This window comes from Mytilus galloprovincialis, chromosome 4 (assembly GCF_965363235.1).
Source record: "Mytilus galloprovincialis chromosome 4, xbMytGall1.hap1.1, whole genome shotgun sequence".
Classification (NCBI taxonomy): domain Eukaryota; kingdom Metazoa; phylum Mollusca; class Bivalvia; order Mytilida; family Mytilidae; genus Mytilus; species Mytilus galloprovincialis.
In genome coordinates this window covers 32,202,269-32,217,659 of record NC_134841.1, presented here as the reverse complement: position 1 = coordinate 32,217,659, position 15,391 = coordinate 32,202,269, and the positions used below count along the sequence as shown (strand labels likewise).

The 15,391-nt window shown below is 30.9% G+C and overlaps 1 protein-coding gene across 6 annotated transcripts in view; it reads right to left on the bottom strand.

Annotated features, from left to right (window-relative positions):
• Positions 1-3,114: 3,114 nt before the first annotated feature.
• Positions 3,115-15,391, bottom strand: part of LOC143071914 (von Willebrand factor A domain-containing protein 5A-like) — a 38,145-nt gene continuing 25,868 nt past the window's right edge. For all 6 annotated transcript variants that reach the window (XR_012976992.1, XM_076246599.1, XM_076246596.1 and 3 more), the window contains 3 exons: positions 13,070-13,148; positions 10,298-10,568; positions 3,115-4,213 (listed from right to left, as the gene is read on the bottom strand). Coding sequence is in view for 5 of the 6 variants with exons in the window: in XM_076246599.1 (XP_076102714.1) it covers positions 4,034-4,213; positions 10,298-10,568; positions 13,070-13,148 (530 nt within the window). In the remaining variant the exon portion in view is untranslated. The remainder of the gene's footprint in view (positions 4,214-10,297; positions 10,569-13,069; positions 13,149-15,391) is intronic.

Sequence of the window (15,391 nt, the reverse complement as noted above, 5' to 3'; positions counted from 1 at the left end):
GGTATGTTATCAGTTAAAATGTATAAAAGTCACAATAAAGTTCGATAACTCTATCGCTACAAATCGGTTGGTTAAGGGTAGAAAAATGTAACACAGTCGAAAAAATTATGGTTTTTAAACAATTCGGGACGAATTAAAGACTGTTAAACAAAATATGATGCACCACTAGATGTATGTTTCAAAAATATAATATATCTCATATGGTTCTAAATTAAGAGAACTCCAACACATCCATTGGAATTCTATATTCCATTGAGGACTACGCCAGAGCAGGGTATGATCAAAATGAAATTGTTTGGACACTTTGTCAGAGTGGGTCATATTAATCAGGATAAAACGTAGTATTCATTAGTTGAAAAACTGTGAATATTCGACCAAAGTCCGTTTTCAGAGACAAAAAGGCTGTGAAATATCTATCATCTCTTCACGATATAAAGCATGCTGTTGTTCCGGCGGACAAAACTTCAAACAATATTGTCTTTGTATGTAAATCGAACAACTGCTAATGTCGTGTTAAAGAATTAGCACTCAGCTAATCCCATAAACAAACCCATATCATTTGACAAGAATGAGATTTTGCTGAATCACAAGTCCTTAATGGCTTCAATAAACATTACATTGAATAGCGAATCGGAGGACTTACCTTGTTTGGATTGGATACATAGTTTTTAACAACGGATCATTGCCGGCTCATCTGCATGTTCCACTAAACAATTGTCCATTAGATTAACACGAATCATATCCGCAGTGAAAGAGGATCTTAAGAAATACCGAGAACTTTTACTAGCGTAGTGGTATTAATTATATGCGGATTCTAAAAAAACTCTTGATGTTTTAAAATCTCGATCGTTTTCTAAGTTATATCAAAACTTAAAATTTTTCAACCCTGTTTACCACCATTCCCCATGTGATATTGAAATACAAAAAAAATCCATAATGCTTTGAAACATAAAAATGGTAGCATACGCTATAAATTTATCACTTTGGGATACCATACGATATTTAGTTTTTAGTAGTGAACAAAAAAGCAAAACATGCTACACAGACGAACAAGTGATAAGTTTTTACAAAATATTTGTTGAATTTGAAGGTACACTTTTTCAACATATGGTCAATATTTCCATTGGAACGAACTGTGTGCCTTTCCTTGCTGGCCTCTTCTTATTTTCATATGAGTCGGAGTTCCTTCAAACACTTATCAAAAAAAAAAAAAAAGGACCAAAGAAGCCAGATTATTTAATTTTACATTCACGTTCTTATCCCAGACAGAAAACCCAAGCCGTATTGGGCACAACTTCCCTGAATTTCTGGTCTTCCGTGCACTTCAACTTTGTACTTGTTTTGGCTTTCAGATTTTTTTCATCAGCGTCACTGGTTAGTCTTGTGCGGACGAAACGCGCGTCTCGGGTATTAAATTTTAGACCTGGCACCTTTCGTTAGCTATTTTTCGTGTGTTTCTCTGTCCTATATGTTCTCTCATTTATTTGTATTGTAGTCCTGTCATGTAATGTTGTCATTTTAATGTTATATATATTTAACATTGCCATAAAATGGAAGGTTTAGCATGCCACAAAACCAGGTTCAACACTCCATTTTTCTTCTTAAAATGTCCTGTACCAAGTCAGGAAAATGACCATTGTTATATTACAGTTCGTTTCTGTCTGTGTTACATTATAATACTGTGTTTCTGTTTTGTCGTAGTTCTCCTCTTATATTTGATGCGTTTCCCTCAGTTTTACTATGTAACCCGGATTTTTTTTTCTTCAATCGATTTATGAATTTCGAACAGCAGTATACTACTGTTTCCTTTATTCAGATATTATGGTGATATAATTTCCATCAAAAATTCAAACTGTTCTAAATAAATTCCATTAATATATCCCCCAGAACAAGAAATTAAAGAAACAACATTTTTATACTTCTACCTCGTATTTGACATACGCTGTCATCTCAGTACCAGAATCTATGACAAACGAGACGATTTTAATTTAGAAATGATCAATCCCCCCACCTCAGTAGCAATATACAAACTTCGCCTGCATATGGGATATATATATTTCCAAACTTATTCGGTATTCAAGAGCTTGCAGCTACTACTCAGACTTTATAAAACGTGACCAGTGTCCGAGTAGAAAGTTGATGAACCAGGGGCATGTCAAAGAACGTCTCGTCTTTTTTTTTTTTAAAGTTCATCGGAAGGTACCAAGACATTGTTGATAAATATCCCGTATCAACTTCACTAATAATACATGATGGTCTTGAAGTATAGATTCGTGGTACTGGCGTTGTTTATCATCTTAATAACTTGTTATAGTATTCTTTTGTCTGTCTGTATAATTATTACTTTTACTGTTAAGTCTGTTTCTGTTGATATCTTTTTGACCTAGCTCTGTACTTATACATCCTGTCATTGAATTATTGTTTTAAGGTAAAAAAAAATATATAATGGTTTTTCAATTTAACTAATGTGCTTTGTCTATATGCCTTTTTGTGCCTTTTTTTTTACATATGACGTGGCTCTCTCCCGGTAAAAACGGAAAGTCCTTAATCAAATGTCAAAATCAAAAGCTCAAACACATCAAATGAATGGATAACAACTGTCATCATCCCGACTTTGTACAGGTATTTTTTTCAAATGGTGGATTAAACCTGGTTTTAAAGCTAGCTAAACTTCTCACTTGTATGACTGTTCAGTAAAATTCCATTATTTTGACAACGATGTTGAACAAAACAAACAGATATAAGGTATACAGCAGTTAACATTGTGTTATCAAATTTATCACTATAAAAAAGTATGATTTTTGTGTATTTTGAAATGTAAATTCATAACATTGTTTTTTTACTTTCGTCACAAACTGAGAATATGGCTCTATTTACCAATCGACTCCCATCATTCATTCAAACTTTTGACCTTAGGAGGGAACATTTTGCCAAAGATTTCTTAGCATATATGAAGGTGAATGATTCTTTATTTTGTCTGAAGCTAGATGATGTTGGGTTGTAGAATTAAGTGTAGAGTATGATTACTAGTCACTCTAACTGAAGTATTGATATGTGTATTTGCATCAATTATTTTGATTATTAAGTTCACCTTGTGTAAAAAATAAAATGCCATAAAATAATAAATGTTTTCTTTATTGTTAACCTGATTTCAGTCAAATAAGATATTAAGAAGTGTACTCAAAGGAGATTCTGCCTTTCAATTTACACTGCATTAAGAATAGAATTGAGATGGTTCAAAGGAGCTGAAATTCAAATTAAATATACATGTAGGTGGTATATTTCTATCAACCATCCATGTTTTACCAGATTTTCAGATTTCAGATCATGTGACAGAATCTCTGAAAAGGAAAGTCTATTTTACATTTGCTTGTCAGGACTGAAGTACCTCTTGTAACTAATCTAATATTCGTAAGTACCCACCACTCCCTACTCTATGGTCCAGGTAAGAGCATTCTGTTTTGGAAATATTAATTATATCAGAATATATATGTCTGTCTGATTTGAACATCAATAAACTATAGTACCCTTAATTTACATTATATTATCACAAATACAATAATGATTAATATATTTGAGGAATAAAAAAACAACATATAATGACCATTGTTATGAATCTTAATTGGAAATAGTTCTTACAATCAAACTGAAGTGTGAAAGTAAAAATTGAAAATAAAATATAAATAAACACATAATATAAAATATATTGTAAGAGACTTTTGATCACAAACACATTGAACTCCCTCATGGGTAAGAACATAATATTACAAAAACAATAATGGTAAATAAAAATAATACATAATACTATTATCATTTTAAGAATGTAAATTGGGAACTATACTACAATTAACATTAAGTGTGATAGTAAAAGAATAAATATAAAATATAAATATTATTCATAATATAAAATATATTGCAAAAGACTTTCTATAACAAACACGTCAAACTCCCTTTTAGAGAAGATGCTACTGTTACCAAAGAGGTTTTATATAAGTTAAATCTGACTACCTATATGTCAAATTATCTATAGACTCTAAATGGTTTTTATGATATCATTGGCTTCCTCTATGATTTGAGTGACACTTTTCCCTTCTCTGTCTTGTGAAGTTAGCCATTTAATTGCCTTGTTATAAATCATTTCCCATTCAGATTTACGTTTACTGAAATTCTTCTCTAGGTAAGCCACAACAATGGCTGTACAGCAAATATTACCCTGAAATAATTAAATGTTTGTATATTAGTTTTAACAATGGCTGTACACCAAATATTACTCTGAAATATTTAAATGTATTCACATTAGTTTTAACAATGGCTGTACACCAAATATTACATGAAATAGTTAAATGATTTAGATTTAATGAAGTCTTGATAAACATTAAATACAGACCTTGTAACTCGCAAAAACCTGAAAACAAAAAGACCAATAGACAAACGATAGCCACCCTAATCAAAAAAGGAATCTGATGTACAGTAGTTGCGTTTATTTATGTAATTTATACATGTTTCTCGTTTCTTGTTTTTTATATAGATTAGACCGTTGGTTTCCAGGTTTGCATGGTTTCACACTAGCAATTTTGGGGCCCTTTATAGCATGTTGTTTGGTGTGAGCCAAGGCTCCGTGTTGAAGGCCGTACATTGACCTATAATGGTTTACTTTTATAAATTGTTATTTGGATGGTGAGTTGTCTCATTGGCACTCAAACCACATTTTCCTATATCTATATAAACATTCATCATTTTTTTAGTAAGTTCTAGGTTTTAGGTCTTCAACATGGTATCTGGTTGTTCTTATTTTGTCATTATTAGATCCAGTGGTCTTCAGGGATAATGAGTGTTAATTCCACTTCAGGGATAAGGAGTGTTTGTTCCACTTAAGGGACAAGGAGTGTTGCATCTTCCATTTCTGAGTGGTCCGCACACACACGCTGAATCTCTAGCTGATTCCTAGCCGACTTTATCAGTCAAGTATCGTCACGGTAAGTTTGAAGAAGCTTACAGATAGCATGTTTGTTGGCTTTGGGTTTTATTTCGAATATAATGTGAAAATGACATTTTAAAATTTGTTACTTCTGAAGTGCTTTTCTTGATTTTAAATTTGAATGCTAAGGATGTATGAAAACTTGAATACTTGGACAGCTAGACGACAGAAAGGAGTCAACAATAAATTAGGTGACTCCCCCCAAGGTCAACCTTTATACAAGCCTGGTACATTGGTTAACTTTTTTTTGTCTGAGGGAGTAAGAACCTTTATTTCTTTATACTTTTTTAAGAATTTAAGATATGTTATAAATCCTGTTATTCCTGAAGCACTTACTACTGAGATTTAGAACCTCAGGACAAGTAAATCACCAGCAGCAGTATCGAACTAGTGTTACAATTTCAAAATAACATTTCAGGAATTGGTGTTTCCAAAATACTGTTCAGGAATTGCATTTATCAAGAACGATTTAATTAACAAACAATGTGAAAGCCAAAGATGAGTGAATATATGAAACAATAACAACTAGGAGTGACAGACAAGGGCTTTCTCTCTTATTTCATTATCTACAATAAATTTTATATAACTGGTCCCCAATTTTTTTCAAATTTTTTTTCACAAATTTTTTTTTCCTCAAAATTTTTTTTCCTCAAAATTATTTTTCCTCAAAATTTTTTTCCTCAAAAATATTTTCCTCAAATTTTTTTTTCCTCATTTTTTTCGTTTCCTTATTCGTTTTCTATTTCCTTTTTCGATTTTTATTTCCTTATTCGTTTTCTTTTTCCTTTTTCGATTTTCATTTCCTTATTCGGTTTATATTTCCTTTTTTGATTTTGATTTCCTTATTTGGTTTTTTTTTCCTTATTCGTTTTCTATTTCCTTTTTTCGATTTTCATTTCCTACTTCGGTTTCTTTTTCCTTTTTCAATTTTCATTTCCTTATTCGGTTTCTTTTTCCTAATTTGGTTTCTATTTCCTTATTAAACCGAATAAGGAAATGAAAATCGAAAAAGGAAAAAGAAACCGAAAAAGGAAATTAAAATCGAATAAGGAAATAGAAACCGAATAAGGAAAAAGAAACCGAATAAGGAAATGAAAATTGAAAAGGAAATAGAAACCGAATAAGGAAATGAAAATCGAAAAAGGAAATAGAAAACGAATAAGGAAATGAAAATCGAAAAAGGAAAAAGGAAACCGAATAAGGAAATGAAAATCGAATAAGGAAATAGAAACTGAATAAGGAAATGAAAATTGAAAAAGGAAAAAGGAACCTAATAAGGAAATGAAAATCGAAGAAGGAAAAAGAAACCGAATAAGGAAATGAAAATCAAAAAAGGAAAAAGAAACCGAATAAGGAAATGAAAATCGAAAAAGGAAAAAGGAAACCGAATAAGGAAATGAAAATCGAAAAAGGAAATAGAAAACGAATAAGGAAATGAAAATCGAATAAGGAAAAAGAAACCGAATAAGGAAATGAAAAATCGAATAAGGAAATAGAAACCGAATAAGGAAAAAGAAACCGAATAAGGAAATGAAAATTGAAAAGGAAATAGAAACCGAATAAGGAAATGAAAATCGAAAAAGGAAATAAAAAACGAATAAGGAAATGAAAATCGAAAAAGGAAAAAGGAAACCGAATAAGGAAATGAAAATCGAATAAGGAAATAGAAACTGAATAAGGAAATGAAAATTGAAAAAGGAAAAAGGAATCGAATAAGGAGATGAAAATCGAAGAATGAAAAAGAAACCGAATAAGGAAATGAAAATGAAAAAAGGAAAAAGAAACCGAATAAGGAAATGAAAATCGAAAAAGGAAAAGGAAACCGAATAAGGAAATGAAAATCGAATAAGGAAATAGAAACTGAATAAGGAAATGAAAATTGAAAAAGGAAAAAGAAACCGAATAAGGAAATGAAAATCGAATAAGGAAATGAAAATCGAATAAGGAAATAGAAACCGAATAAGGAAAAGTAACCGAATAAGGAATGAAAATTGAAAAGGAAATAGAAACCGAATAAGGAAATGAAAATCGAAAAAGGAAATAGAATATAGAAAACGAATAAGGAAATGAAAATCGAAAAAAGAAATAGAAACCGAATAAGGAAATGAAACTCGAATAAGGAAATAGAAACCGAATAAAGAAAAAGAAACCGAATAAGGAAATGAAAATCAAAAAAGGAAATAGAAACCGAATAAGGAAATGAAAATCGAAAAAGGAAATAGAAAACGAATAAGGAAACGAAAAATATGAGGAAAACATTTTTGAGGAAAACAAAATTTGAGGAAAAAAAAAATTTTGAGGAAAAAAAAATTTGAGGAAAAAAAATTTGTGAAAAAAAATTTTGAGGGGAAAAAAAATTCAGTTTGGACTTGTAATATCTTCAAAATTTGAATATCGAAAAAGGAAAAAGGAAAAAGGAAAAAGGAAAAAGGAAACAACTTATGTCTGGTGAATTTTTTTTTGAAGTAATGACTTTTTCACTAAGGAAGTGATTATATTCCTGTATAATTATTTATATACTGGAAAAGTACAACTGTCGAATTTAAGGGAATATCTTTTTGAACCCTTTTTCATATGCAACCGGATGTGAAGATCTATGATTTGGTGGTATTACATCCTTAACAATCATTTTGGTTACAGAGTGAATTTCATCATATAATAGAACAAAGTTCCGATGTCCTCTGCCATGCACATACTTTATCTATCAAAGATGAAAAGGAAAAAAAACGTTTTGTTTAATTTTTTTTTAGTTTTTTAAGAATGTAAATGTAAAATCAGTATTTCCAATGGATATAACTCTTTTAAAAATAATTGATTGGTATTGATTTTTGTACTCATCTAAGGCATTGCTGACATGAACCTATCATAAAAGTTTCAAAAAGATCTGTCAAGGACTGTACAAATGAGAGGGTTAACGATGAAATTTTTCATGATTAATGTTTCCAAGGGGTATAACTCTTTCAAAAATAATTGATCAGCACTGATTTTCGTATTCTTCTAATAAGTTGCTGATATAAACCTATGCCATTAGATTCATATAAATCTGGCAGGAATTGTTCACATGAGAGAGCCAACAATGCAATTTTCTGTATGAGATATGTTTCGAAGGGCATAACACATATTTCATCACTGATTTGAATACTCATAAAAAAAAAATGCTGATATACATCTATGACATCAGTTTCATAAAGAACAAGCAAGAATTTTACATGTCAGCATTAACAAGAGAGGACTGACAGACGGATGCTCGCTATCTCAATGTCCCCCTCAATGTTTTGCTCAGTGAAAATAAATGACACCAGTTTCCATGCAATTTTTGGCATGTAATGACCTGATTTTTTATTTCAACAGGTTTGAAACTATGGTTACTAATTGAAAGAGGATGTACTTAGGGCAAATTTGGCCAAGAAATATGAGGCGGCAAAAAATCAGTTTAAAGATTAGTTGTTAAGTATAAGTAAATTTTAAACTGCATACAATGCTTATTTACTGAAATTTCCACTTCCAAAGATAGCATAATTCAGATTTTTCTACAAAATAACAAAAATTAGCAAAGGAGTAGGTTCGGTAAGGGCCGATTTTGGCCTCAAATTTCAGGTTCATCTAACGAAAGTTTTTGGACACTTTTTAAATACTTAAGTGTCTATTTCAATTGATTCGATTATTTTATGTGAAAGATTTTAACTGATTTAGTCATTAAAAACGCTCTGATTCAAGCTTAAATATGAAAAATTTGTAAGGGTTCCACGGAACCCAGTGTCTCGCTTTCTTTTGCTGTAAATCGCAGGCTGAACAAAAAAAAAAAAAAAGGAAAAAAATCAATAAAAATATTCCTTTTGATTGTAAGAAGCTTCTATCCAAAGTTTGGTAAAAATCCAGGATAGTTTATGAATCTAATAAATGTTATTCAAATTTTAACTGCAGACTGTATGTAATGTTAACTAGAAGAAAAACTAAGTCCATTTATAAGAAAAATACACAGGTACAAAATTTGAACAAAATTTCCTTCTAGATACTAGCTTTTGATCATAAACAAGCTTATGTCCAGGTTTGGTACAAATTAAAAATAGTATAAGAAAGCTATAAAAGTTTTAAAAACTTTAACCACAGAGTGAATGTGCTGTTTCCTGGCAGAAAATCTAAGTCCATTTAAAAGTAAAATACCGAAAAAACGGATTTAATTTTTTACAAAATTTAGTTCTGAATACTATCTTATGATCATAAACAAGCTTCTGTCCAAGTTTGGTACAAACCCAGGATAGTTTAAGAAAGTTATTAAAATTTTAAAACTTTAACCACAGACTGAAAGTAATGATTTCCTGCAGAAAAACTAAGTCAATTTATAAGTAAAATACGGCAAAAATGGAATTTTATTTTTACAAAACTTACTTCTGGATATCTATCTTATGATCATAAACAAGCTTCTGTCCAAGTTTGGTAGAAATCCAGTGTAGTTTAAGAAAGTTATTAAAATTTCAAAAACTTAACCACAGAGTGAATATTTGTGGACGCCGCCGTCGACGACGGAATGTAGGATCGCTATGTCTCGCTTTTTCGACTAAAGTCGGAGGCTCGACAAAAATCTATCGAATATGCCAAAAAACATCACTTTTCAGATGTTTCTTGTCAAAAATGAAAGTGGCCGCATCCGCGTTCATCCTCAACCTTTATATTTGTTTTGTATTATCATCAAATACAACTTACATTTCAATATTATGAATGAACATGAATGCGGCCAATTTCATTTTAGATGGAAACTGTCTAAAAATTAACCCAAATGCTAAAATTTTGAAGATTTCAGTAATTTAGCATGACTTAATGATGCTAGAACGCGATATTTATGCAGTGTATTGTCGAAAACAGCCCATATTTATGTTACAGAAGCATTTTACTTTCCAAAATATAGCTTAAAGATTACATTTTCACAATTTTCTAAAACTGCTATATTTTGGGGCCAAAAAGGGGTCTTACTGAACCTACTCCTTTTCAAACATATTTTTAGAAAGAATTTATTAAGCACATGCAAGTGTCCCAAACATATTTACATGAAAGATGCTTTTTCTAAAGCCATCAATTGGAGGAATTATTTAGTTGGAACTTGCGTGTGCTATTTGTGGGTCCACAAAACATCAATAAAAGAAATACAATTTGTAAATTTTCACAAAAAACGTATAGAACACATATAGAACAGACTAGTCTGTGACGTCACAAATATATCTACTGTAATAACATTGATACAAATCTATGTGCTTTTAATTATGTATAACCTCAACATTAAAACAGACAGGCCAAATAAGACCATATTGTATCATATCTTACCTTGTATTTAGCTTCTAGTTCCTTTTGGGTAATATTAAGCACTGATTCCAGCTCAGATGATGGCGACCAGGAACCATCAAAGTTTTGCAGTGACACAATGATCATCATTTTATCTCCTGATGATTTTGTTTTTTTACTTCTTTTCATCATACCAGATCTTTCACTGCGTCCTAATGATAAATCACCAAAATTTGATCTGTCAGGTGACATAGCACACAATTCATCTTCATCTGATTCTTCAAAGGTATCCATGCTGTCACAAATAGGCTCACTAGAAAAAATAACGATAAAATGTATCCAGAAGAGACTGTGTATATTTACGCCAAACATTTTTCATTTTAAGCTGAAAAATAGATTTTGCAAAATACTCTACAAATTTAAAGTTTATTGGTTTGATAAATGTATAAACAAACTGTTGAATTCACTTCTGAAAAATCATTTTCGTTATGAGATTAGAAATTTGTAATTTTCATGATATTACAATATTTAATTTCACGAGGATAATATAAAAAGTAATGATAAGTTTAAAGCAATTTGAAAATTAATTTTTCATTTTAAAATGATAAATGTTTGGCGTAAATGTACACGGACGCAGAAGACTATACTCATTCCCTCTATTCATACTATTGAATGGAAAAAGAGCATTGTTATATTGTAGTTTGTTTCTATGTGTGTTACATTTTAATGTTGTGTTTCTGTTGTGGCTTAGCTCTTCCCTTATATTTGATGTTTCCCTAAGTTTTAGTTTGTAACCCAGATTTGTTTTTTTCTCAATCAATTTATGAATCTGGAACAGTGGTATACTACTGTTGCCTTTATTTACCTAGCAGGTCAAAGACTGTTTACACCACCTCTAATAAATGAATTACTTAGCAGGTCAAAGACTGTATACATCCCCACTAATGAATGAATTACTTAGCAAGTCAAAGATTGTATATATCTCCTCAATTGAAAGTTTCATTTTGTCCAAACAAAAAACTTTCCCTCATTGGTTGCCTATAATTCCTTACATCCATTTCCTCCACTTCATTTGTATTTTCGTGGGCAGTTTGCTAATTGGAAGAATTCTACGAAATGTTTTAAGGTAGATTCACTGTATACTGTACTTGTACTTTTTTTCGCTGGTACTTATTTTCGGGCATTGTGTTTTTCAAACACGTTCGCAGGTATTTATTTTTGCGATTTTATAATTATGGCTTTCAGTTGAAAGGTTTGATTTAGATTTGCGTGTATTTATTTTCGCGAAAATAAACCAACCGCGAAATTCGTGAAAATAAATACACCGCGAAAATAAGCACAATTACAGTATTGGATTGTACAATAACAGTACACAATCTGTCTGGTTGTAAATATTGAAACAGATTTGAAATTCATGCGCTTAAATATTTCATATAACAATAAATAAGTGAGTTATTGCTTTGTTAATACTGAAATAAAAGTGAAATTCTAATATTGTTTGGTAAGTTTGGGCTTTTGTTTGTCATTTGAGTAGGGACTGAATTTCAAACTTCTATCATATAGATTTCTTTCTATTAAGAAAAAGTGTTTCTTTAAGAAAAATCTATACAAATTTGGTCAATTTTTCACAACATGTAGCTTGGAAAAAAGCACAGTGACCTACACTTTTATTTTATTTAAAAAAAAAAACTTAACTTTGACCAATGAACCTTTAAAATGAGATCTAAGTCAGATGAACTTTAAACCTTTATACCAATAGTCACAAAGTTTTACAAATTGTTTTATTCACAGCTGCCACTACAAGACACAGCTTACTTAAGTACTCATAACTTATCTTTGCTGGTTAAAGAAATCATCACAGATATCTGATCTTAAGATACAAATTTGAAAACATTTAAAATATTTTTTTCCATCTCACGAAGGGCATAACTAAGTCTACTAAAAATTTGTAATTGGTACTAATTTTCTTACTTTTCTGAGAAATTGCTTATATAAACCTTTGGTATAAATTTTATAAAAAGCTTGCATGAATAGTTAACAAGATATAAGATATGACAAGATCACCCGACTTGATCAACACAACAGGTGCCACAACAGATCACCCCTACTTTTTGCTTGGGTTCATGTAGCTGTTGTTCCTCTATTTGTGACATTTTTACCTATTATGTCTGTTTGTTTTGTTCACATATCATTGTCAATATAATTCAATTTGATACGACTGTCATACAAGTGATAGGTTTAGCTAGTTTTCAAAACCAGGTTTAATCCATCATTTTCTACTATGAAAATGCCTGTACCAAGTCAGGAATATGACAGTTGTTATCCATTCGTTTAATGTGTTTCGGCTTGGAGTTCAGTATATTTGTGATTTTACTTTTTGTTTTTCAGACTTTTTATAATGTCTTCACAAGAAATCTGTTGAATGTGTACTAATTAAAAACTGGCAAGTATGTTTACATGACGGTACTTTAAAGCAATTTTACATTTAATTAATATTTCCTAAGCACATATTTCTTTTAAAAATAGTTTATTGGCTCTAATCTTTTAACCTCTGAGACATTGCTGATATAAACCTTAAATATGAATTTGATAAACATCTGGCAAAAAACCTTCTTTTGCAAGACATATCATAATTTTTTTAAGGGCGAGAGGAGCTGGACACAGAAGATCTATTGGAGGCTCTTAAAACAGGTTGGTATAAATAGTTTAAACAATCAAAACAATAATGTGTTAGTTTTATAGTTTTGAATTTTCCTCAAAGTACAGTATAGTTGTGATTTAACTTTTTTCCATTTTATATAAAAGATTCATTACCTTTTTTCGCTTGATTTTCTAATAGGTGATGATCTTGGAGGTGGATCCGCCATGCAGTACAGAATAGGAAAATCTTGCTCTAAAATATATATTTTTTTATACATATTACAAAATGCAATATACATGTATAACAAGATTTGCAAGCAATAGGGGATGTCACCCCACCCCTATTGCCACTAAGCGGCAGCCATTTAAAAAAAAATTTAACAGTGAATGCACATGTGTGCATGGCTATACATCTTTTTAGATATTTTTTGTACATTCAGAGCATTTAAAAAAAAATCATATTTTTGCCATTTCCATTGCAAAGGCAGCCATTTTGGAAATTCCAAAGACAAAAGTCTCATCCAGACTTGCCAGTCAACAATTGTACTAAGTATCATAAACTATGGATCATTTTGAAATTTTTGAAATTTTGGACATTTTTGATGGTTCCTATGGTAACAGAGACCATTTTCAAAATAAAATGTCAGATACCACATTGGTACATGAAAGGGAACATACCTTCAAAGTTATAATCTATTTGACCTATGATTTTAAGTAAGTAAATGCTACTTTGAGGTTTTTGGAGCATTTTGACCTGTTTTGCATTGTTTCCATGGTAACAGCAGACATTTTAAATTCCTACACCAAATTTCACATCTACCAATGTTACTAATTGTTACTGTGATGTTTCATTTAATTTGAAGCATTTTGATATTTTTGAAATTTTAGGTGTAGTTTCCATGACAACATAGTAGTACGTTCCAATGATTGCCAAAATCATCCAAAAGCAGTATATAGTGGGCACTTTCATTGTATTAAAATCTAATGATTTTAAGTTTAAGCATTTCTAATTTGTTTACCAAAACCAAAAACTTGATTTTTTCACATTTGTGCAGTTTCCATGGTAAATTACTAATGACAGCCATTTTTTATATTCTAAAGACCTACCGCAACTCAATTTTTTTTTATAGTAAACTACAAATGTATCATTTAGATTCTATGTGGTCTTAGAAGTTCAATATCAAGTGACAAATAAAAACTAGTCACAAGTGCTTAAAAGGCGTTAAACACAAACAATCAATTAATCAAACCTCCCTTAGCTTCTCCTGTCCAGCAGTAAAACCAATGTTTAAGTGGGGCTTTTTTTAGGCAATAGAAACAATTGCTTAGTGATAATGGGGATATTAAATTTGATGTCTTGTGACAGAAGAGTAATGCACTCTCTACATGTTAAAGAACATTGTGACAACTTTTTGAAGGACCTTCAAGAGGATCTGCATGTAGCCTGTTGCATGCCATCATTTCTGGTTCTATCGTTCAATCCTTCATTTTCTAGTGACATTCCAAATTTCCTACCTTCATTCAACTTTATCTATTACAGAACCTCCCTATTTGTTGAATTGTTGACTTGTTTTTGACTGTAATTTGCATCAAATATTGACACAGAGATATGTCTTGCTATTTTGGAATTTCGATAATGAATATGTTGAAATTAAAATAGCAACACTGGAACATTTAAGTTTTGCAAATATTCAGTCAATGAACCATGACTGAATGTTCATGAGTAAACAATCTCCATATAAATGAGATGTGCCAAATACCACTGACTTATCATAAGTAGTTCCCTTAAAACAAACATAAACACAAACTTATACATGTTAACTAAGCAAAATTTCAAAGTCAATCAACCATAACTGATCAGGGTCAGGGTAAAATAATCTCCATGGAAATGAGATGTGCCAATGCTAATACAACTGCATACCAAATATCATTGACCTACCATTAGTGGTTCCCCATAAACCAATCTTATCACAAACTAATACATGAAAAGTTAAGCAAAAGTTGCAAGGTCAATTGACCATGACTGAGGGGGAGGGGCCAAATAAACTCCATGAAAATGAGATATGCCAATGATTATACAACTGCATACCAAATAGCATTTACTTATCACTAGTGGTTCCCCATAAACTGACCTAATCACAAATGAATACATGAAAATTAAGCAAAAGTTTCAAAGACAATAGACCATGACTGAGGAGGTGGGGCCAAATATCTTCCATGGAAATTAGATATTCCAATGCTTATGCAACAACTGCATACCAATTGTCATTAACTTACCACTAGTGGTTCCTCATAAACTGACCTAATCACAAACTAATACATGACAAGAGTGCACACACTGAAATGTCTCGCCTTCTTATCTAATCATTGATATTATGTTGATAGTCCTAAATATAAAGCTTTATTACAACTGTCACATAAACTTAACATAAACGAAGAAAACTAAACATTGACCTTTGAACCATGAAAATGAGGTCAAGGTCAGATGAACTATGG